General features: G+C 40.7%; 1 protein-coding gene across 2 annotated transcripts in view; it reads right to left on the reverse strand.

Annotated features, from left to right (window-relative positions):
• The window catches only part of npr1b (natriuretic peptide receptor 1b), a 75,377-nt gene that overhangs the window by 23,304 nt on the left and 28,363 nt on the right, over positions 1-23,710 (reverse strand). For both annotated transcript variants that reach the window (XM_018678689.2, XM_018678690.2), the window contains exons 3-5: positions 22,446-22,633; positions 20,400-20,513; positions 15,907-16,042 (exon numbers count right to left, since the gene is read on the reverse strand). In XM_018678689.2, the coding sequence (XP_018534205.1) occupies positions 15,907-16,042; positions 20,400-20,513; positions 22,446-22,633 (438 nt within the window). The remainder of the gene's footprint in view (positions 1-15,906; positions 16,043-20,399; positions 20,514-22,445; positions 22,634-23,710) is intronic.

Consider the following 23,710-nt stretch of genomic DNA (forward strand, 5'->3'; position numbering starts at 1 on the left):
TGGAGGAACAAAGCACAGAGGCGGAGTAATGGGCTCTAATTTCAATTTCAGAAAACCTTATGTCAGTTTGTGCTGATTGCTTCAGGCTGATAAAGGTGTAAGAAAAAAAACTTGTGTTGTACAGATTTGTAAATAAATACGAGGCGGTTCACGCAGAGAGATTCATGTTGTGATGAATCAGAAAAGACTGTAACGAGGCACCATCACCAACAAGCCTCCATTAAACAACAAAATGAAGAAACTAAAATAAAGACAAACCAGAGGAGCAGATTTTCGACATCCATGTTCCTCACAGTCTGAAGAACCTGAGCGTTCAGGATGAAGCTCTGCTGGTTTGTTTATAACCGAGCGACCCATCGATTTCAGACAGGAAAGCCAAAGATATGTTCTGCTAAAGTATTTTCAGGCCATGAAATTAAATCTAAGTAATGTATAGAAGTATGAAAACATCTAGGTGGATGTGTTCAGGTGTATGGGGGAAGAGTCGCACATGGAAAACCTGTAGTGTCTTTTATCAGAACGTTTTAATGAATGTGTTTTATTTTCCTTCTATACTGACAATTTTTATTTTCCTGTAACATCATTCTATTGTTTTTAATTTCCTTTTCCATTTTGTTAGCCACTTTGCCTCACAAAAAAAAATCGAATTACATTTTTTAAATAACTTTTTAACATATTCTAATTATTTTATCTAATTTTTTATTTTTTATTTTTTATTTTTCCCAACATATCTTAATTCTATTTTCCATTATATATATATATTGTATACACATTTTATACTTTATATTTAATGTTATTTTTTCACTTATATTCTCTTCTGGCAAAAGAAATTCTCATTTTATCTCACCTTATCTTATTTTATCCTATTTGAACTTATTTTATTTTTAATTTATCTTAAATTAACTTATTTTATCTTATCCTATTTTATTTTAAGCCAGTAACAGTCTGAGGTATTTCACTGATTTGTTTCGACCTGTTGGTACCACTAAACAGTCCATAGGGTTTATCATCTGGGTACCATGACTGTGTCTATAACATTTCATAGTAATCCATCCACGACAGTGAGACTTGCTGACTCTCTGACTCTCGTGTGAAACCATCTACATCAGTGGTCGGTGTTAATGTGTCCAGCACCAAGAATAGCCTGTTTTCTGCCTGCATGTACGGCAGCTTTTAGAAGCTGTGAGGTCAACTCAAGGGCTTCAATAACGTCACGCTACTTCCTGTCATAACTCTAAACCCAAACATACGCTGCTCTGAACGACCGATGCCGTCGTTTTTTTTGTTTTGTTTTCAACCTGCTGAACAGAGGAGATCTGTTGTGATACTCCTCGATCCATCAAACACGGTGAGAAGTGGCTGTCCATTAGTTAATGGAGCGGAAACGTCAGAGAGAGGAAGCTATAATCTGATCTCCCTCTCGCCTCTCTCTATTCATGGGTTTTACAGTCAGCCTGCCTCCCTCCTCCAATGTCCTATTTGTCATGGATATTATCTCTGATGAAATCTTATTACTCCCTGCCTCCCTTTTCTCTCTCATTCATTCTTTTTCCTTCTCATTCTCCCTCCTCATAGATCATTCTTTAGCACTGTGGCCTATCACCCTGTATTAACTATTAATATGCATAGATGAGGATTAAAAAAAAAAACAGAGACCATACAGAAAATATTGAATAGAACAGTCCCCAAAGATGAAACAGATCTCATGTTGTGTTATTGTGTGGTATTTTAGTTTTCACAGGTCTTTCTGTGAAATCAGAAACAGTTGTTTTATCAATACCAGACTCCATTGACAAAAACAGGAATTTTAACAGGAGCCGCTGGAATACCGCTGCCTTGATCTGTTAGTGTGTTTGTGTTATTGTGTGTGTAATTTTATTTATATTAAGGGTCTGGATACTTCTTCCACCACTGAAAGTCACACAGTAACACAAACACACTAACAGATGGAGGCAGTGGTATTCCAAGTCTGCTCGGTAAAATTCCTGTTTTTGTCAATGGAGTCTGGTATTGATATATAGTGATGTTTCTGGTTAGACATAAAGGATCTTACTCTTTAATAGGGTCATCTCTCTTTAGCTGCACAGTTGATTCCAGCTTCCTCACTGCAATATTAAGGATAACTGCTGTGTTTTTGAACCTGAGCTTATTTACCAGACTCCATTGACAAAAACAGTAATTTTATTGAGCAGAACGCAGGAGCTGCTGCCATGATCTGTTAGTGTGTTTGTGTTACTGTGTGGTACTTTTACTTAAGTAAAGTATCTGATTACTTCCTCCACCACTGAAAGTCACACAGTAACACAGACACACTAACAGATGGAGGCAGTGCTGTTCCAGTTCTGCTCAGTAAAATTCCTGTTTTTGTCAATGGAATCTGGCATTGATATATATAGATGTTTCCCATTAAACAAAAAGGACCCAAAAATTTTTCAGGCCCAGGTTCAAAAATACCAGAATTATCCTTTAAGCCCAAACTGAAAATATTTGCTGGGTGAAATATCAGCCTCGTCTAATAAACAGAACAGGTACAGGTCTGTGTTTGGAGTCTGTTTTGGTCCTGAAAGCCAAAAACCTGTTGCCTAGTAACCAGGGATCACTTCATCCCAGGTTCCCCCTGCCTCTGGCTTATAAATCAGAGATTAGAAAAGACTGACAAATCTCATTATAACGCCTGTGCTCTCTCATCTCACACTGTCAGGTCACACAGCAGGTAAAGACTTCATCACACGACAACACACAGCGACGGGAGGCAGGAAAACATACAACAACATGTAGGAAACCTCCAGAGCTGCAGAGCTCATCTACGGCAGGCAGCACAGACATAAAGCACAGTAAATAAACCACAGTCTGGCGACCTCTCCAGAGTCTGCTGTCATCACCTTCACCAGGTGTCCATTTCTACAGAGAGAAATTCTTTTCATTTCAGGCAAAACGACAAAATCATTTGTGAAGAGGGAGCACTTCTCCAGGGGAGCGAGTGAAATGGGTTTAAAATGTGTTTTCAGTGCGACTGAAAACTGGCAGAAATCCTGGTGGAGGTTCAGCTCAGGGAGGATTTTTATTAAAAGGACAAACAGGAAGCGACAACACCCACTCCAGCACATGGTTTATATATCACATGACCAAGATACACAACTGATAATCGAAAGAACATTTTATAAAAGGTAAAACATTGGTCAGTGTTCAGGGAATGAGTGATTGAAAACCTCAGGAACGATTAACAAGTTAATTTAACTGAACTAGCACAGTGAGCAGGAGTTAAACTCCAAATCTGAGTGAATCTGTCTGTAAACCCTTCAGTCGTATCGCTCCACAAAATAAGACTCCACTCAGCCAAATATAACGTATTTCTCAGTGATAAACGACCGTGTTTCTGTCACATCTGAGAGTCGAACTTAGAAGAACAAGATGAGAAGGACATTTTGTATCAGTTAACAAGTTATCAAGCTAGCTAGCTAATTAGCAAGTGTTAGTTGCGATCTAATGTTAGCTAGCTAGTTAGCTAGGCCTGCTAGCAGTGCTTAATTTATAAATCAGGAGCTAGCTAGCTAACAGCACTAAAGTTGTCACAACAGGTTGCTTTCAGTGTCTGTGGTAAAATGTATTATTTGGTTATAAGAGACACGATGAGGCTGTATTAGCTTGGCAGCTAACTAAGTATTAATATCACAGTAGTGTGTGAAGTGCCAAATTAGCTAGCAAGCTAACTAGCATTCTATGTTCATTGTTGTTGTTTGTCGCATTATGATGTAGTTGTTTATTTTATTTACTTATTTACTTTAGTAAATTGTTCAGATAAACCTTTTTTCCAGAATATTTTCGAACTATTTGTCCTAAAAGTCGATTTGCTGTTTGCTTTGTCTTCAGCTGCACGAGCAGCTCAGAGCTTTAAGCCAAATGCTAATATGCTAATATTTAGCAGGTATACGTTTTACCATGTTGACCACACAAACAACACAAACAAACTGACAAATCAAGGCATCAGTATTCAAGCAGCTCCTGTTAAAATTGCAGGAATCTGGTGAAGACAAAATGTCCACAAAATAGACTTAAAAATTCAACTGGTGCACAGAGGAACTGTTGTATATTGCAAAGCAACTCAAACAGAAGCCAACCAGAGTCGTTTATTTACGCCACAAAATCACTAAATAAGTCTTTAATTATTCTGAACTATGATAAATGAAGTCAGAGGAGGGAGGAGGAAACTGATGATGATGGAAGTGTGACTCCAGCTCATCCCTGCTGTGTGTGTTGTACAGAAAACCTCATGACGGCAGGTCGTAATAGAGCACACCTGATGCAAAGGCAGAGAAAGAGCTGATGTGAGAAGAGGAGGAGGAGGAGGAGGAGGAGGTGTGATTTCTAGATCTAAAAATGGCACAGAGACATTCTCAGTGATGAATAATGAAAACCTCTGTATGAGAGAAAAAGAGGGAGATGTTCTGGCTCATGAGAGGCAATCACATCTGATTGCTTCTGTATTATTATTGTCACCATTATTATGATTATTATCAGAGCTCCGAGATGAAACTGTTGCATTCACACGAGCTGCTGTCAGTCACCAGAATTAGATTAGATTTTCCCATGTGGGTCCATGTAGCATCTGTCAGCTCATACGGCTTCATGTTAGCAGCTTCTGTTTGTTTGTGTCAATGTGAAATCGACAACAGGCAGAAATAAATCTCCTTCTCCCCTTGTTACAGGTGATTGTAGAGACTTTCCGTTTTAGGCTCATCCTCTGGAGAGCAGAGGATGAACTAATGAGGAACTTACGGTGGCTGACAAGGACAAACACTGCAACTGTTTTGATGGACAGGATGGACTATTTCTTTAACTCTGTTATTATCAAACACAGCCACAACCTCAGGGCCCTGTTTGCTACCAATGACATTATAAAGTGGTGCAGGAATAAGTCCTGAAGGAAGTCAGTTAGCATGTTAGCATGTTAGCATGTTAGCTCTTCCTGTTGTCAGTGTGTTTCTGGTTAAATGTCTGAAATAAGGTCTGTGGTTTTAACACAAGCTCCAAGACATTTTCAGGTTTTATTCTCCTGACATAAAATGGGTCAGTAAATCCCCACTCCTGATGTTGAAGCTTTTACGTGTCTTAAAAAAGGCGGTTGCTAACGAGTGTCTAAATGAGACTACAGAGGTTGTCGGGGACGTTAACATGAAAACCCATCTACTCACCAGTCCACCACTATGAAAAAATCCCACTGGCTTTTAGCGGAGGAACCAGGCTGATGCTAACTTCAGGGTTGGACTACAGAAACACATCATCTATGCATCCACTCCATTATTTGGTGAATATAAACCAAAGAAAGAGGCCGCACAGTTAAAGGTCACGTTGACCACAATTTGTTTTCCTCAAGGAAAGTTCAATCCAGGATATACAGGACAGGTCTGAGTACATGAGTAGACCTGCAGTCACTGAACAGTAGAAAAAGTTCAGACATTTCTATCCATGTCTATTTCTGACACCATTAAGACAAAGTATGTCTTCAAAAAAGTCCCAATAGTCCAGTTTAAAGAGAACAATTTGAGAGTTAAATGGACCTGTATTCATTTAATCTTTGGGCCCACTGAACCACAAAGTGAAAAAGTAAAGTCTGCTGTTACCATGGTTACAAGAAGTCTAATATAGTTGAGACTAACATGAGCTGTGATTTTAAATGACAGAGCTATGGCAGGTGGACGGAAACCGGTCAACCAACCACAGGACGTTCTTTGTATAAATGAGCAACAACAGACTGAAACAAAAAGAAATATGATGCAGCTGCCACAATTTTCAGAGCAACAACCACCTGCAAAATAAATCAGCAGCTGATGGCTGAAACATTAACCTTTAACTATTTTAATTGGGACTAAAATAAGAGGATTTTCTAATTTTCTTATAACATTCATAAATAAAGCACATTAAATATGTGTGTTTTGGTGAAACAAGATGAAACACCTGAGGACAAAACTTTGGATTCTTGCAACGAATTGCAATGAATGTTTTTCTTTATTTCCTGACAATTCAGAAGTGTAATTATCCTGCAGCCTTGTTTGTCCCAACATTTGAAAAATGGTTTAAAAGTGTCTTGTCCCCCAGAGGAAAACATTATTATCAGCTCAGGCCAGAGCCCTTGTTAGCCCTCCTCGTTCACAGGTGTTATTCAGACATGTTGAGGCTGCAGTGATGCTAACAGACACCATAAAGGCTTCGCGGTGATGGATGTCCACAGCAGAGAAAGGAGAATGAGGCAGAGATAGGAGGCAGACGGAGGAGTGGAGGGGCAGCAGGGTGGAGGAGAGACAAGGACAGGAGGAGACGGGAGGCTCTGGTTTCACACGATTAGATTTCCTGGGCTATTTTTGGGGGTCTCCTCCGCCGACTTACAGGGGCTTCTGACAACGAGACGAGCAGAGAGATCAGGTCTCTTTCGATAACAAGAAGAGACGGATGAAAAAACGTCTGAGACTGAATGACAGAAATGAGACGGATGGAGGAGAGGAAGATGGAAAAACATGACGTGAGATGACAGGAGATGGAAAATGAAGGGCAGTAATTGAAGGTTGGATCTGATCTCAGGTCAGATTCAAACCTTATCTTCAACTGAGAAAATTCTAACTTTGTGCAGCTTTGACAGATTATTTAACCTTGACCGAAGGAAGAAAATATTCTCCAATAACACAGACTCTAACACTTTGACTGATCATCTTAACTAGTGTTGAAAGATAATTACATAAACTAATAGGTTACATGATCTCTGATTCCTCAACACATCAACTGGTTCATTGGTTCCAGCAGGTAGTGAACAGTCCAACATGACCTGACTCTAAAGCCTGAGGACCAAAAAACTGATTTAACAGAGTTTTAAAGAGTCCTAATACCTGGACTGAGTCAGCCAGACCTCAGTCAGTGTCCCTGTTCAGACCTGGTACTAATGTGTCAGGTGATCTGATCATAAGTGGACGGCTCTGAGGACGTATTGACATCTGATCACTCAAAGGTGGTCTGGACACTGAAGGATTGTCCACTCGACTCACCGCAATACAATGATTTATTGGCGGAATGAGCCTTAAAACAGGAATCATATTCCCTCGTCCCAGAGTCAGTGTGTTTCTGGTTAAATGTCTGAAATAAGGTCTGTGGTTTTAACACAAGCCCAAGACATTTTCAGGTTTTATTCTCCAACATAAAATGGGTCAGTAAATCCCCCACTCCTGATGTTTGAAGCTTTTACGTGTCTTAAAAAAGGCAGTTGCTAACGAGTGTCTAAATGAGACTACAGAGGTTGTCGGGGACGTTAACATGAAAACCCATCTACTCACCAGTCCACCTTTACAGCCTCGTTGTGTTTCTACTCACGCTCTTTCAAACTCTCACTAACTTTCTAAGAAGAAAGGCTTTTGTAGAAGAGCTCAGAGCTAAATGAAATGACCAGTTGGAAGCTTAGTTGCCAGTGCACTGGTTTACTGCAGGTGTTGACCCAGGTTTTTAGACATTCATCAACAAAAAAGACGAGAAAGCTGCAATTACAGCTCCTGAAAAGATTACTGCTGAAGTCAAACAAAGGTTTGGGTCTTTATTTTCCATCTTAAAAGCTAATGTTCTGAACCAATCTATGGCTTTAGACTCTCATGTTGCTCTTGTTTTTTCCATTTAAGAAATATTGCTTAAGTCATGTTTGGATTAATGCACTCTTTTCTGAACAAAGCATCTATTAATCGCAACCTGTACAAAACGCTGCTGCATTTGACTCGATCTTAGATTTGAAAAATAAAGCGTCATCAGTCTATCCTTCAGGGACCATGAACACACAGCAAATTTATTACAACTCTCCACATTAATTTGTGAGCTGCCTTGTCGTGAACCACAGGGGGACGCACAGTCTGATGTTTATTAACGCCGCATGAAGCAATCATATTAAACAAATTGAATCGTTTCCCTCCAGCACTTGACGGTCTGACTGCGACTGACAGGTTCGCTTCTTTAACCCCGAGGTCGCACAGAGCGATGGCGCTAATGGAGGATGGATAGATGGATGGAAAAACAAAAAGGTGGCGAGGGAAAGGTTTGAAGAGGAGCAGAAAGAAATGAAGAGCAGACCAAATAAGCTGCATAAACACGACTGACCCTGAAGTCACTCCTGTGTTTTCACAGGACGACGACGAAGGCTGCAGAGAAGATGCAAAAATACACCTTAATTTCTCTAAATAGATGTTTACCATAGGTTTTTATTGAGTTTTCCTTCTTGCATTGTGTGTTTCCATGGTCCTAATTTGATGTATTTTATCTTTTTAATGCTCATTAGTCAAGTACAGCCTTTTATTACCGATGGTTTACCTCTTCCTTCTAATTTCTTATGTGTAGAACAATAATATTAGATTTATGTTCTTGTTATCTGTACACATTTTACATACACCTGCTTAAAATACATAATAATTAAAAAAAGGAAAGTCTTACTTTTAATTGTGGACCTCATCATCATTTTTATTGTCTTTATTTATATTTAAGACTATCATAAACAAAGTACAGGAGGTAGTTACATCTTACATCTAACCTTAGATTATAAATGATCCCTCCACTGGTTTCTATCTGGTTGAAGACCCACTAAAGTTCATTCTGCACAGGACATGTGGCTTGTCAAGGCCTGAGGGAGATATGGGATAATGATAGAAAAGCAAAGAGGTGGAGAAAAAAAATGCAACTTTGCACAGAACAGGGCAAAAAAAATGAAGTGCTGGGGGTCAGCAGATTTAGTCTTTTTCAGCTGTGAAAAAAAATACCTGTGCAGGAAAAGATCATTACTGCAGACTCTGGGGTTCCTGCTTTGTACACTTCTCCATATTGCAGATTTATCCAGAAACAAGAAGCTGCTCGGCACCAGATTGTTAGAGAAACATGCAGTGACAGGAAAACAGTGGCAGAGACAGTGACATGCAATTTAAATCTCCCCCAGAGACTCTATACTGTCATTTTACTCTGTGATCGATCAGTTGGTGTCTTAAGGTAGAGGGAGATTAGTTAAACAGCTTTTTTGTGACTATGCAGAAAGTTTAATAACTTTTGTGGTTTTTCTGTTTCAGTTGATTGAAAGTTAGAAGTCATTTCTGTCTGTTTTTTTAACTGTATTTTAACAGAATGAAGGATTTTAGTCATCACATGTCTGGATCTGAAGTTATTAGAGAAACGAGCTGAGCTAACGTTAGCAAGACATTCTGTGTCTGCCAAACTGTATCAGAGAAACACTGATTTTAACATGGAACTGCTTTATTTTGTGGTTTTTATTGGTTTTAATCACCTGGTCTGTTTGTTTTTGAGAGGAGGAGACCTCTGTGGATAAATTGGCTCCTGGTAACAACCTCCTGTACCTTTGGATCGTAGCAATCTAAGCTAACGTAGGCGGGAACTCGTGGCAACTCTTCCAGGATGATTTCTTACCATGAAGACAACAACTCCCATGATCCTACGCCCCTTCAAAATGTCACCAAACTCTGTTCTAGCAGCAGAAATTACATCCTGTGCTTCAAAAATGACCCAAGACCTATCAATCATCCTGAAAGCGTCCTGTCCTTCACACTAACTGCCATTCATTCTCTCACAGTCTTTCTCACTCCTCCACACTGCTGACCTGCGACGACCTCTGACCTGGTGACCCGTCAAAAAATAAAGCACCACCTCAACTCTCCAATCCAGCCAAGAAAAAGCAAACACCCACAAAAACACACAAAAACTCAAACAAGTGTGTCAAACAGACCTCTCTCGTCCGTCGGCTCTGTGGTTTGTGTGTTTTGGAGAGGTTACAACAGAGGAAGTTGGTGTGGAGTTTTGTGTCATTCATCAGATGGACCTGAAGGCTGAACTCACCTCTGACACATAGAAACCTCCCTTCATCCCCCACGATAACAACTAATATCAGCACACTCACCGAGAACAGAACATAAAACTAAACACCATGAACACCACTGCTGACCTTTATCAGAGTTTACAGACTGATTTCCTTCTTTTCCAGTTCAGTTTCAGTGATCCATGATTCATCTCTCTGAGCAGAGGCTGGAAAGTTCAGTTGGAAATGACACATATGAGCATCATTTACTGGAAATACAGCAGAACAACAACAACTGATCCTGTCTGTTTGCAGCCGAAAGAACGACTGACTGGGAGGATTCATCGTCTCGGATGTTTTAACAAAGAAAACAGTCACCATAGATGGCCTCCTTCTCTGACTCTCCTTATGTTGTGCCATGAGTCCTGTGGATTAGTTAGGGTTAGGATGTAACCACCTTGAACTTTGACCTTTAACCGCCATATTCTAATCAGTTCATGCTTGAGTCTGAGTGAAAGTTTGTGCCAAATTTAAAGAAACTTCTTCAAGGTGTTACTGAGATATCACATTCACAAGAAAGAGACGAATGACCCAAAAACACAAACTAATTAAATGTTAATTTTTAAGTCTCTTTTAGCTGATTTTCATCTGTTGTGTCACAACTTTTCATTTTAGGTCAACTGATTTTATGTCCCAACACATCCAGTATCACTGCAGAGCTTCTAGTTCTGAGTTGACAGAATCGACAACCAACACACCTCTGACTGCTCTAACAGTCCAAATAAAAGCAAACACACTCAGTGGATCTGTGTTGTGATTTCAGAGCAGCTGCAGGAGGAGTTTCCTGTCTTCAAACACGAGCCACGTGCCTCTCCACCTGCATCTTATTAATAGACTCTCGAACGCAACGCGCCGTCAGGACGAAGTGGAAACAATTCCTGTGACATCTCCTCCTCGCAGCAAAACGGAAACGTGCTTCCAGGGATGCCAAGAGGCAAAGAGAGCCGGACCGATCTCTGCTGCCAGCAGGGGGAAGGAGACGAGGAGGTCTGCGTTTCCTCCCCACAATCCTGAAGAGAAACAGAGGGGAAACATCTGCTTTTCCCCCCAGAAGCCAAAAGAACCGACCACACTCATGTCTCTTCCAGTCTTTGTGATGTAAAGCAGCCTGCTCAGGGTTTTACAGCCACGATTCAAAAGCCACATTTACATTCGTATACCGCTCTGCCTGGAGATGTCTTTGTATGTTTTGTGCTGCACAACAGCAAATAGTTTCCACTCTGATATTCACAGCTGTGACACTGTAAGACAAGGTTTAATACATCAGTTATTTCATCCAAACTATTGAGAGGAAAACAGCAGAAATACGCTATTCAGGTCACAACGTAACCTACCATGAATGCGTGCTACAGCTTGCATGTACTTGATGGCAATGTAGCATTGCTCTGTGTTGCAGAAAAAGTTGACACCAGACAATGCTGCCTTTTCTTGCTGCAGGTAAAGAGGGAGCTGAACCAGAATGCAAAGCTCTACGTTTGATCTACGCTCTTACCCTCACCTGTGGTCATGAGCTTTAAGTAATGACCGAAGGAACGAGATTGAAGATACAAGTGGCTGAAATGAGTTTTCTCTCTAGGGTATCTGGGCTCAGCCTTAAGGCCTTTTCGCATACAGCACGACGCAAATTTAGAACGCGAAAATGCAAGATACTTGCCTGCGAATACACAGAAGCTGAGGCTCCACCACAGCTGGTTGCAGACATATTTTTTAGGATGTTTGTGGGACAGTTTGAGGTCCTGTTGGGGATGCTAGCACCACATCTGAGGAGGCAGGGGACGAACCACGTGACTATGATGCCCTTACATCACATCTCCATCTTGGTTCAGAAGTGGAGAGTCTTCCAACAGTCTCTCCTGTTTGTTGTTGTTTAAACATGTTTGCAGCTGATTTATGATCTGAGAGGCAACAGCACACAGCAGGTCGTCTTATCTTCCTGAATAATAAAGGTGAAACCAAAGCTTTCTTCCTCCTACCACACAGACTTTGTAAGAAAAACTGAAATCAACAAAGAAACTCCTACAAATTATTAATGATTACAGGATTTTATAAGAATAAATGCTCCAGAGATATGAGCTGACTGGGTAGAAACAGACTGAATAAAGACAGGGAGAAGGACGTGTCTGTCGTCCAATATGCCTTGTAGCATTTCTGATCAGTTCTGAACGATGGAGTGATGAATCACTGTTGCTCTAAAGCTCTACATAAATTAGCATAAAACTGTGGCAGTTGGTTGATTTTCATAGTTCTTAGTTGAAGTTTCAGTGACAGCAGATGAACAGATGAACCAACAGACGGACTGAGACGACTCAGTAAGACTGACTTTAAAATATAAATATAATAAAGGGCAGATTAGTCTGTGTAAAGTACAGATATTTTAACTTCTGCTGTGACTCATAACATCTCGTTCTGACAGCCTGAACTAGATTCATTCTGGGTCTGTTTGCATTTCACATTTTTGCATTTTAATAAGTTGGCTGAGCGGAGAATGAGGATTTTTTTATGAATCAAGATGAGGACGTTCTGGTCCAAAGGTCACGAAAACCTGATGGCAGATGGAAGAAACTGGGAGATGATGATGAAGGAAGAGGAGGTAAAGAAGATCCAGGGAGAGATGGATTAACAAACCATGTTCCTCCTCCTCTGCCTCTCTGCTGTTATCTCCTGCTTTCATTGTGAAAGAGCGAGCAGTAAATGATTATTTATAACACTGACGACGAGACCAGAGCAGTGATGTAACATGGTGGCTTTTCAAAGTGCAGCTGATATCATCTGGTTTGTGTTTTATGAATCAAACGGTGATGGATGACGCCTTAATCCGGCTCTCCTTTCTTCTCCACGACGTCAGTATTTCCTTTGACAGCGGAGGCGTTTTTCAGTGGAGGTCGGAGGGCAGGACTGTAACGATAAATCGATCTTTTCTGAGGTTATAAAAAAGAATGATGCATGAATCTCTGCAGAAGTCTTTACTGTAACGAGACACAGACTGTTGAGCGGTGGAGCGAGTCACGCCATTGGGCCTGACGAATGATTCTGCAATGGAGAAAGATTTTCGAAACAACTCACTGCTGAGAAAAAAATCAGCTCAGGAGAAACAAAAAGGATGGAGGATATATTCTCAGGAAAAATAATAACTTATGAGGCCTTATAAACCTGAATTATCAACACTTAAAGAAAAACTGAAAGTGAAACAAAGTTCTGTTAACTTTTTATTTAACGGAGGAAAGACGCCAGAAACATCTCTATATGTCACTACCAGACTCCATTGACAAAAACAGGAATTTTACTGAGCAGAACACAGGAGCTGCTGGAATACCACTGCCTCCATCTGTTTTACCACTTTTAGTGTCAACTCCTTCAAGCTGCTGACAATTCAATGAATTTTCAAACGGACAGATTCAATCAGAGTTTCTGTGTTTACATTTGGGCCGAACTCAACGGCTAAACTACGAATTATGACTTGACACAACTTAGAAGATAAATAAAACATACAGTTTTTGCACCAGATAACTCCTCAACACAAACCTCAAACCAACAAAAAGCACTGACATCTCTACACCAACAGAGGTTTATCTTTCAGCCTTTAAATCAAAGTGTTCCAGGAGTCCAGACCTGAGTCCCTCAGGGTTAATAACCCTCTGTGTTTCTAACAGCTGCAGACAAATGAGTTTTGATTTCCTGCCGAGCTGATATCAGAGCAGAACATACTGTACATTCTTTAAAGGTTGCAGAGAAAGCTGGCATTGGCCGAAGGTCCAGTGTTATACAGATATGAGCTTTAAGATAAGCTCTCTTAAGAGGGAAGTCCGACACAATGAAACCAACAGAAGCCAAGCAACAGGAAAAAGAGAGAGAGTCCGGTCCGAGAGGTCAAAGTCCAGTTTTACCAGAGATCTCCGAACCTCAAGTTAAAAAAAAAAAGTAAAGTAAAGAAGGGTCTAGGAAAGGGAGGGTATAAGGAAAAATATATAGGACTTAGGCAATCCTTAATATTTTATAATCTCATGGTGTTTTTCCGTAAGTGCCGGCTGTCAGCCAGATGGTCGGGCATTAAAAACATTTCAGTTAACTACTTTCTCACTGTTTCAAATCAAGTCACCATCACTTTTTTCTAATGTTTTAACTCTAATCTTGAACCAGATGAAGGATTTTTGTCATCTGACGTCTGGATCTTCAGCAATCAGAGAAAGAAGCTGAGCGTGTGAAACTGCTTTATTCTGAGTTTTTACCGATTTTAATCAGCTGGTCTGTTTGTTTTGGAGAGGAGGAGGACTCTGAGGAGAATTCAAAAAACCTCCTGAACCATGAAAACTGAAGGAATCTGAACCTTCAGATGAAACAAAATGAGCTGTATGAGTTATTTGATTGCTGATAACCTGATATGATGGTTGGTGGTTTTAGGCTCTAGAGGGAGCGATAACTGTATAGGTGCAATGATTGACTGCTTTATAACACAGTAAACCTAACACCTTTGGGTTTGGGACTGTTAGTCGGATGAAAAAAGATGTTTAAAGATGTTTTAGACTCAAAAATTAATTGAGGCGACAATCAAAAGATTATCAGAGAATCAAGACAGATCAGTTGCAGCTGCAGCCTCCTCATGTTTCAGGTTAAATTCCCTCACAGGCTTGGTCAGTAGAAAATAACTAGAGTCTGCTAAGATCAGCACAAACACTGTGTCTCCACTGATTAATTAAACTGTACTAAATCAAGAGGCAGGTCTTCTGATTCTGATGGTTCATGCGTCCACCATCTTGAAATGTGACTTTACAGCAGTTTGTAGAGCAGCAATGACAAAAGACACTGATTTAGATTAAAGCTCCTGAATATATTTCCCCCTCCATCCAATAAATGAATAAATCATCTTAAAAACGACACGGCTGCTTCTACAATCGGCGAGCAACTCTTCAGTCGTCACTCGTCAACATGATCATCAATCTCAAAACCCAAATTAACCAGATTTAGATTCAGATCCCAGAGGATCTCATCGGAACATACAGGAGTCCTCACAGATAATAACCAACAGCACATTATAATGAGTTTGACCTCGGTGTCAGCGGATCATTTCATACAAGTGGGAGTCGCAGCTCTCAGATGGTGAGGATTCGTCTCGGAGTGAGGCTCATCAGAGCAGCTTTCAGATTTCATGGTAAACCTCCAGCTTTAATTTCACTCTGTGAATGAAACAAGATTACACCTCTCGACTCATGACTCAGTGACAAGTAATGTAGATGTGGTGAATGAACGTCCAGACGTTCTGATCCACACAACCATCAAAACCAACCATGTTACAGAAGGTATTTGACAGCTAACAACTGGTCTGATTCCAGGTGTGCAACAGGTGTGAATCCTCGCAGAGACACTGCTGGCATTTTAACAACTTTCTTCTGTTTTCGCCACGATGGAACCAAAACCAGCGAGCTAATGGCTAAATATCAAACCAGAACCAATTCATTTCAATAGGATCTTTGAATGTCCAACTGAAAACCATCGTAAAGCAACACAATGTAACTTTGACTGACCAACAGCGCCCTCTGCCGCCAACAGTGGTAATTAATTCTGTTGTTTTTTCCTCTCTCGGGGCAGCAGTGGGATAACCATTCTAAATTACTGTCTGGTTAGCAGCTAAGCTAACTAGCCTGCTAGGAAACATGTGGCCAGTCAGCCAACAAGTTTTAGTCTCGATTGTATTTGCATTGGCTGAAGACATCACACAAACACAAATTTAAAATTCAAAAGAGAGTTTAAGCAGCAGAGGAGGCAGAAACAGATATTAACACATTCGTAGCCATGCAAACCAGAATTCACTGTTTCACATGAACAAACAAAATCACACAACCTACTGCCTTCCTCCTTCTGAGCTATTGTCCCAGACATTTTAACTCTTGTATGACTTGCACCACATCAAAGACAATGGCCAGAATATTCACAGTTTAAATGACACACAGCAAGCTGCACAGATTAATTCCCCTTTCTGCGATCAGTTTTCCACCAGTGGACATAAACGTCACATAAAAACGTTGCACACTGACCATGGAAGGTTCGATTCCACATCCTCGTAGTGACGACATTGCCCGGAGGACGACTGCCGTACGCTGACATGGTCTCGTTCAGGGTGTGAGTGTAGAGCATCAGACCATCGTAGAAACCTCCTGCAATGATATTCATCTGGAAGAACAACAAAAGAAAAGCAAAAACATCCATTTTATTTTCTTATATTTATGCTTTTCATTTACTTTTTGGGCGTCAGAGTCTGCTGCTGTCAGTTTGTATAAAATTCAGAAACAGAACTGAGACTGAGATGAGTTTAACTGACCACAGAGCAGTGAAACCAGCTGATTGCTGCTGATGGAGCAGGTCTATCTGAGCTTTGCATTTGAAACAGCTACCATTAACAGCTGGATATTGATGTCACTCATTTACACTGGAAGGACCAACCACTCCAAACAAAACACAGAGTAATAGCCATCACTCCAGTCCAATAAAATCAGGACAAGATTACCCATAATCCTCTCTGATGCTGGATGCTTGTAATGGCAGTGATCGAGAGTTTAAGTAAACAGCAGGTATTTAACAGTAAGTCCAACAAGCCCGACTGGACTGGAGATTTACTCCCATTAGAGCGTGAGTGACGTCCAACACTGACGCTGGTGACCAGGTCTGGATCACAGTCCAGTTCGTCCTGAAGGTTCTGGATTGGGTTGAGAAGAAAAACCATGGAACATGGACTTTATGGAGCTGACTTTGTGAGAGTCTCAATCATCCAGGTTGTGGTTATCCAAGAAGAGTTGAATTGTGGGTAACTGGACTTCAACTGTCATCCTTCATTGACGAAACCTCTTGGACGATCGGTGAAACATCTTCAAATCCAGCTGACCCTGATTCGACCCTTCTTGTTGCTTAGAATGAGCCATTTATAGTCCACCATGTTTCTACAGTAGCCTAGAGCGGACAAACCAATATGGAGGACGAAGAAGATGAAGGGGAAGAAGAAAGAAGTAAATGCTTCCGCATCTCCAAGACGCTCATAATCCTCACTCTTACTATCCACTTTAGTCTGACGTCACGACCGTCGAAAGTCAAAAAAAAAAGATTCAGTGTCATTCTACTGCTTTCACTGTGACGAGGAAGAGAAGAGGAAATGGCTGCAGTTGCTAAGGTCATCAGAGCTGTAGCTTTTATCTGATCCCTGATCAGTGCAACAGTTGCATGATCTGACTGAGTTTAAGGGGTTTATGGAGGATTGTTACCTAGTTGGTTGCTACCAAACAGCTTCAGGTGCATTACTGCCACCTTCTGGACTGGCGTAGAACCGAATACAACTTTGTGAACTGGCTGACGGAGACTCAAAGGCAATCAGATACGAGACATAACAAGGGTCTGAGTTAACTTGTTTTTACCTAGAAGTGGTTACCTGTTGACAGGGGAAAATGGTCCTCACGTCTATTGTTGCAGCAACGAGCAGCTGATTCAGATCAACAACTATTCTACCAAAGCTGACTGATGTTCCCCCACATTCGACACCCCGCAGTTCAGATCTGAACTTGTGACCTCTGCGCAGAGTGCCGGACCTTTAATTGCAATAACTGGCTGATAACATTGGCTAAACATGGTGCTTAAATAATGAACATTTCCTGGTCTGCAGCTGTGAGGAAACAGCGTGGAGCCCCAGTTAATGGTTAGAAAATATAAGGCTGGAAATTACAGACCCCATGCTGGTCATGTCCCCACCTCTGTTTGATTACTTTTAATGAGGGTGCTCCAGAGCGTCGGCTGAGATGAGCAGAAAACAGCAAAATATTTACACATTTTTCCAAAGAGTAAAACTGAATAAACCAGAGAACTTCTTTCAGAGTGAGCAGCAGCATCTGATGGATATCAAACATACAGTATGTGCAGGTCAAAGGTCGTCTGATTATCCTTGTGTCTTGTTTCCACTGGTGTATCCTGTTTCACATGGATCACTGAAGTGCCATCTTATTGTATAATGTGTGTGTCTGTGTGTGTGTTAACTACATTAGCGTCCCTCAGCTTTCCGTCTGCTGCTGATTAACTGGCTTCACAGAGCTGCCAGAACAACCTGCCTACTTAACACACACACATATGGTGGCTGATAAGGGACAAACTGGAGTCCCCTAATAGGTTTGGACGTCTTACAGCATCAGGGAAAGTGACTGTAATCCATATTTAACAGTTTGTACCTGACTGTTGTGAAAGATGGATGCACTTTAAGTTGTTGCCAGTGAAGGGAAGAAGTCTTTTCACATTAAAATCACCCACAAAATATGTTTATGCTGCTTGAAAGAAGTGGTCGTGGAATGCTACCAGACTCCATTGACAAAAACAGGAACTTTACAGAGCAGATAACACAAACAAACTAACAGATGGCAGCTCCTGTGTTCTGCTCCGTAAAATTCCTGTTTTTGTCAATGGAGTCTGATATTGATATATAGTGATGTTTCTGGTTAAATAAAAAGGATCTTACTCTTTAATAAAAAGCTCTGTCTCTGTAGGAATCCTATCCATAATGTTGTCAGACACTTAGAATAACAATCTGAGCCTTTGTTGCTTCCAAATATTTTTGTCCCTTACAATCATTTACACCCAAAAACATGGGAAAATAAGGCCCGGTTTCTACTTTCAGATAAAGCTTTTAGTCCTCGTCATAACACCTTTGGATCACTTTAGAGAAGCATGTGAACACCGGTCTGTAGTATTCATGAGCTGCATACGATCTCACCATCTGTTTAAATACCATGTTCATTTGTACAACTGGCCCCTGTGTGTTGTTTCAAGCTTTGACTTTCAAACTGTCAGTGATGTGTTCAACATTTTACAACTACAAACACACACCTCAGGGCTCAATTAGAGGGGCTGTGAGGTTTTAAAAATCTGTAACGCCTCCAACTGTGAACTCAAACACCTGCCGTCTTTTAGAAAACAGCATAACTGATGTGAATAATTGTTTTTTGGTCACGCTTTTTATATCTGTTGTAATCACACTGAGGAGTGAATTGTTAAATTGGCAAAATCTGATTTTCCACATTTGTTGTTTTACTTGTTGGACACAGATTGGAGAGAAAACATCATTGAAAACTACCAGTGGTTTTGTTGCAGACTGATGCTTTGATTTAATGAGCTGTTGAATATAAAACCAAAGAACCATCATGAAATAAAATCAGTGATGTTCAAATGATCTGAAATTCTATTTTTTCTTCAACCCTTCAGTCTAATTATCTAAATATCCATCTGTTTACACGTCTTCCTAACTTTCTCTCTACAGTATCTTCCTCTCTTTACTTACCCACCTACTCATCTATCCTTCCAACCATCTGTCCATTTATCCAATCAGCCCTCTATCCATCAATCACAGGTGGTACTAAGACTCAGTCTCAGGTAATGGGGACTCGACTCAGACTTGGACTTGGACGCAAACACTGGGGACTCGACACTCAACTCGGACTCAAGGTTTAGTGACTCAACTACAACACTTTATCTACTGTATCTTAATCAAAGTTAAGTTCTACGCAGCACAAGATTAAAGTCTGAATGAAGAATTTTTCTGTTTTTATGGAGCCCAGGAAGGAACATTGAGGAATAAAAATTTTAAAGGTTGAAAAAAATTATGTACTTTTGCAAGATCTTACAAAGAGAGCTTGAGAAAAAGCTTGCAAAACCTTTGTGAGATTTCCAGAGACTTTTGAGAGATTTCACAAAATCATTTGGAAAACAGCTAAAAAGAGGAGTCATGGAGGAGGATATTATATTTCCTGCGGTCAAGAGAAGTCCCAAAGAGCTCAAGAAAGTTTTGTGGTTTGTCGAGATCTCGCAAAAGTACATCTTCATCTTTTTTCAACTGTCAGATTTTTTTTTTTTTACTCCAAACAGTGAGCTGTTAAAATGGTAAATAATTTGTGGTGTAAATGCTGAGGTGATTAATGGTAGGACTTGGACCTGAATGATGATGTGTTTTACTCAGTGTGTGTGCCTTTTTCTGCTGAAAAATGATTGAAAAATCCTATCATACAAATACTTTGATTTTTTTTCAAAACCTCAAAGGGAACGCGACAGAAAACAAGATGTCTCACCTCCTCTCCTCTCTGGTGTTTTGTTATTATTCAACAACCTGTCGTCTTTAGTCCAGGTGATAACATCAGCAGCTGTTTGCACCGTGCTGAGATTTAAAAGTAAAATCAGTCGTCTTTGTTTTTTTCTTGCTTTTCTTTGTCTCTGAATCTCTGCTTCTGTGTGTGAGTGTGTGATATGAAAATATCACGCTGAACCTCCGTGACGGATGGGGCGATAAGATCAGAGACTAAATTAGCTCCTTGAGACTGAACTGCCTCGGTCATCCAGCCCTGACAATGCTAATTACACATTAGCATAATAATGTCTGTTTTCATCTATACATCTATACGTGTTTAAATCATCAGGTGCATCATGTTTAATAAGCCAGTGTCCTCTCATTCTAATTGAATCATACTTGTCTTGACAATAGAAAAACTCATTTTCTAACACTTCTCACCAGCGTGTCCTCGACGGTGTAGTTGAACATTTTCTTGGCGTCCGTCTTCAGGTTGTTGACGAACTCTTTGTACTCAGGGTTCTGAGGTTCTCGGTACGTCAGGATCTTCACACTCTGAAAACAGGAAGAAGAAGAGGAGGGTGTGATTTTAAAATAACCTGTGATTTCCTGATCAACACAAACTGATGTACAGTACATTGGTCTGTATATTGTGAGTTTTCCTTTCTAAACAAGTAAACATGTTGCTGGGAAATTAAATGTTCTTTGATTGCACTGGAAAGGAAACAGGAAGAGGAGTTGTTGCTCTGAAGATGATGAGGTGAGTTACTGACCAGTGAAAAGTGACTTAAGGTCAGTGACTTCTCTTCTGTTTCAAGCACTTGACCTCATTTGCTTTGACTTAAATGCCTTATAGAGTCCTGCAGGAATGATGAATTTCTGTAGTCCAACCCTGAAGTTAGCATCAGCCAGTGGGATTTTTTCATAGTGTTTTGGATTATTCCAGAAAATAAACTGTGAGTAACTAAAGTTTCTGATCCTTCAGGTTTAGTTGATCAGATAATCTTCACAGATGAACACCCAGCCACTGAAAACCTGTCCGTCTTGGGTTTTGTCTTAAAAGAGTCACTGATTGAAAGCAGGAGGCTATTCCAACGCTCTGCAGCTGCCACCGCAAAGGTTCAATCTCCTTTACCCACTTAAAGCCTCAATCATGAAACAGTTACAGACAATTGTTCTGAAGATCTGAAAGGACCAGAGTTGGAGAAAAGACAGACAGACTTTTATTCGTCCACATAAATGATTATTTTTCTTTTCAAGGGTTTTGCGTGGGTTATCTTTACGTGATCAAAAGCCTTTGAGTCATTAAACCATTAAAGTGTTGAGTCATGAAGTCGGAAGCGTGATGATTTCACATTCACCTCCCAAACTGGAGTTTCCAGTCAGTCTGAAGATTCAGTTCTCAGAAAAAATCCTGCTCTTTGAAAGCTGTGAATGTTTGTCTGCAGTCTGTCGCTGTCTGTGGAGCTGGAGGCAGAAAATAAAAGTCCTCATAACCAAAAGAGAAAGAGGGAGGGAGAGAGGGAGGGAGGAGAAAAACAAATCCAATTTGTCATCTGCCTGACATCCCTCTTTAACACATCGGGAAAAAACAGTAATTGCTCCAGGGAGTGGATGCTCTGTGTCAGTGTGTAGAAGAGGGTCAGTAGAGAATAAAGCCAATTTCAACTACAAAAGAGATGGAGATGGAGATGAGAGGAAACACTCCAGAGGAGCCTGGGAAATCAGGGTCTGAGATCAGACGCTCCGAGCTGCCTCTCCTGGGCCGAGCAGGGCGGCAGGTCGGCGTTTAACCCCTCACCCACCGAGGGCTGAAGTCCCCTTAAGTATTTAAATTCAGGCAGGAAACCGTAACAGTCGGTGTGATTCAGAATAAGATGGAGAACAATGGTGGGATGTGTCATTCCCCAAGGTTTTGATAAAATTCAATCAGTGCTGTCTCAGACATTGTGTTTGTGATGGATGAATGATCCATTGTGCTCCTGATTTCAATATGGAGGCGGAAAAAAAATAGATCTGTTGTTACACAATCAGTCAACAGCCTAAAATGAAGGAATGAATGAAAAGTGGGCACATGAATATTTAATTTAGATCCTTTTTGTTTAACCAGAAACATCTCTATATATCAGTACCAGACTCCATAGACAAAAACAGGAATTTTACTGAGGAGAACACAGGAGCTGCTGGAATACCACTGCCTCCATCTGTTAGTTTGTTTGTGTTACTGTGATATATAATGATAAAAAGCATAAAAAGCTCTGTCTCTGTAGGAATCCTATCCATGATGTTGTTAGACACTTACAATAACAATCTGAGCCTGTCAGTGGCAAAAACAAGAACTTTAGAAGACGTACTTTAACATGGACAATGGCGATGTTTGTGCAACATTCTTGCCCAAAACCAACTGATGAGATTTTTGTCCCTATCCGATTTACATCCAAAAACATGGGAATACAAGGCCCAGGTTTTGTAAGTAAACATTTGTACCTGGAAAGCCTCCTTGGCGACATCGTCGTCTTCGTCTCCTCGCTTCCACGGCTGCCTGTTCCTGGAGTTCAGGCTGTCTCCGAACACGTCGATGTAGAAGAAGACGTACTGCTCGTGGGGGAGATCCGCCTGCCGGAAGTGAACCATCAACTTTCTGAAGACGTCAGGGGAGCAGCAGACAAACACCACTGTGGAAAGGAGACACAAGAAAAACTGGTTTCAGTCAGGGATCATAAGTGTCCTCAAGCCAAACCAGGTCTCATTAGTCTTTCCATGATGTTTGGGTTAAAATGTTTAGGTTTAAACACAAAAATCACCTGGTTAAGATCAGGGAAAGATCATGGTTTGGGTTGAAACAGTAAAATGCTGTTTAATGGCACTAAAACACCTGATGTGATGTCTAAATGTTCAGTTACTGGTCTTGAACAGAGCTCTCCTGCTGCTTGTGCAACTTTAACTTTTTGCTGACAAAGTCCCAAAGCATCCACCAGACACCGGCCTCTTTCTAATGAACCAAACGATCTCCACCAGCTGGTGGGGAAACAAACTGTTTGTGTTGTCGCCTTTGGCTGCGACCGTTTTCTTGCAAACATTGCAGAAAATTGTGTCTCCCTGTACGTCTGACTTCTTAAAGCCAAACCACTTCCACACAACAAACATAGCCCGTCAGAGGTCGATGCTCTGCTCTGGTTTCCCGCCATTGTTGTGTTGAGATAAGACCAGATTGTGCGCTACGGTTTGCAAACACACCAACATGTCATCAGGCTGCTGTATTGTTGATTTTTTTTGTGTTAATTGGCACTGGTTCTATCTGTTACGACCTGTTCCCCCGGTGACTTTTGTTCCTGTTTTATTTTGGAAATAATCTTCCTGGTGAATCTTTGGTGCTTTTAGTTCTTGTCTTATTTTGGTATTTTGCTCCCTTGTGTTTTTTTGAGTCCTGCTTACTTCCTGTTTTATTTTGGAAATTATCCCTGTCATATCATTTTTGCTTTTACTTGTTTTCTGTCTCACCTGTGTCTCATTAGTTCATTAGTCTCTTTGTGAATATATAGTCGTGTCTTTACCATCTTTAGATGATTTGTCAGATTTTCTCCGGCTCTTCCGACAGTAAATCTTTTGGTTCTTCCTTTGTCGGTTGAGATAAATCATTTTGTTTGCAAGCCCTATCTCTGAGCCTGAATGTTGGGTCCTTCTCCTCATCCTGAGCTCCCCTCGTACCAATTATCACGAGCGATATGATGAACAGTCCTGTCTTGGAGAGA

Source organism: Lates calcarifer, linkage group LG15 (genome assembly GCF_001640805.2).
Source record: "Lates calcarifer isolate ASB-BC8 linkage group LG15, TLL_Latcal_v3, whole genome shotgun sequence".
Classification (NCBI taxonomy): domain Eukaryota; kingdom Metazoa; phylum Chordata; class Actinopteri; family Centropomidae; genus Lates; species Lates calcarifer.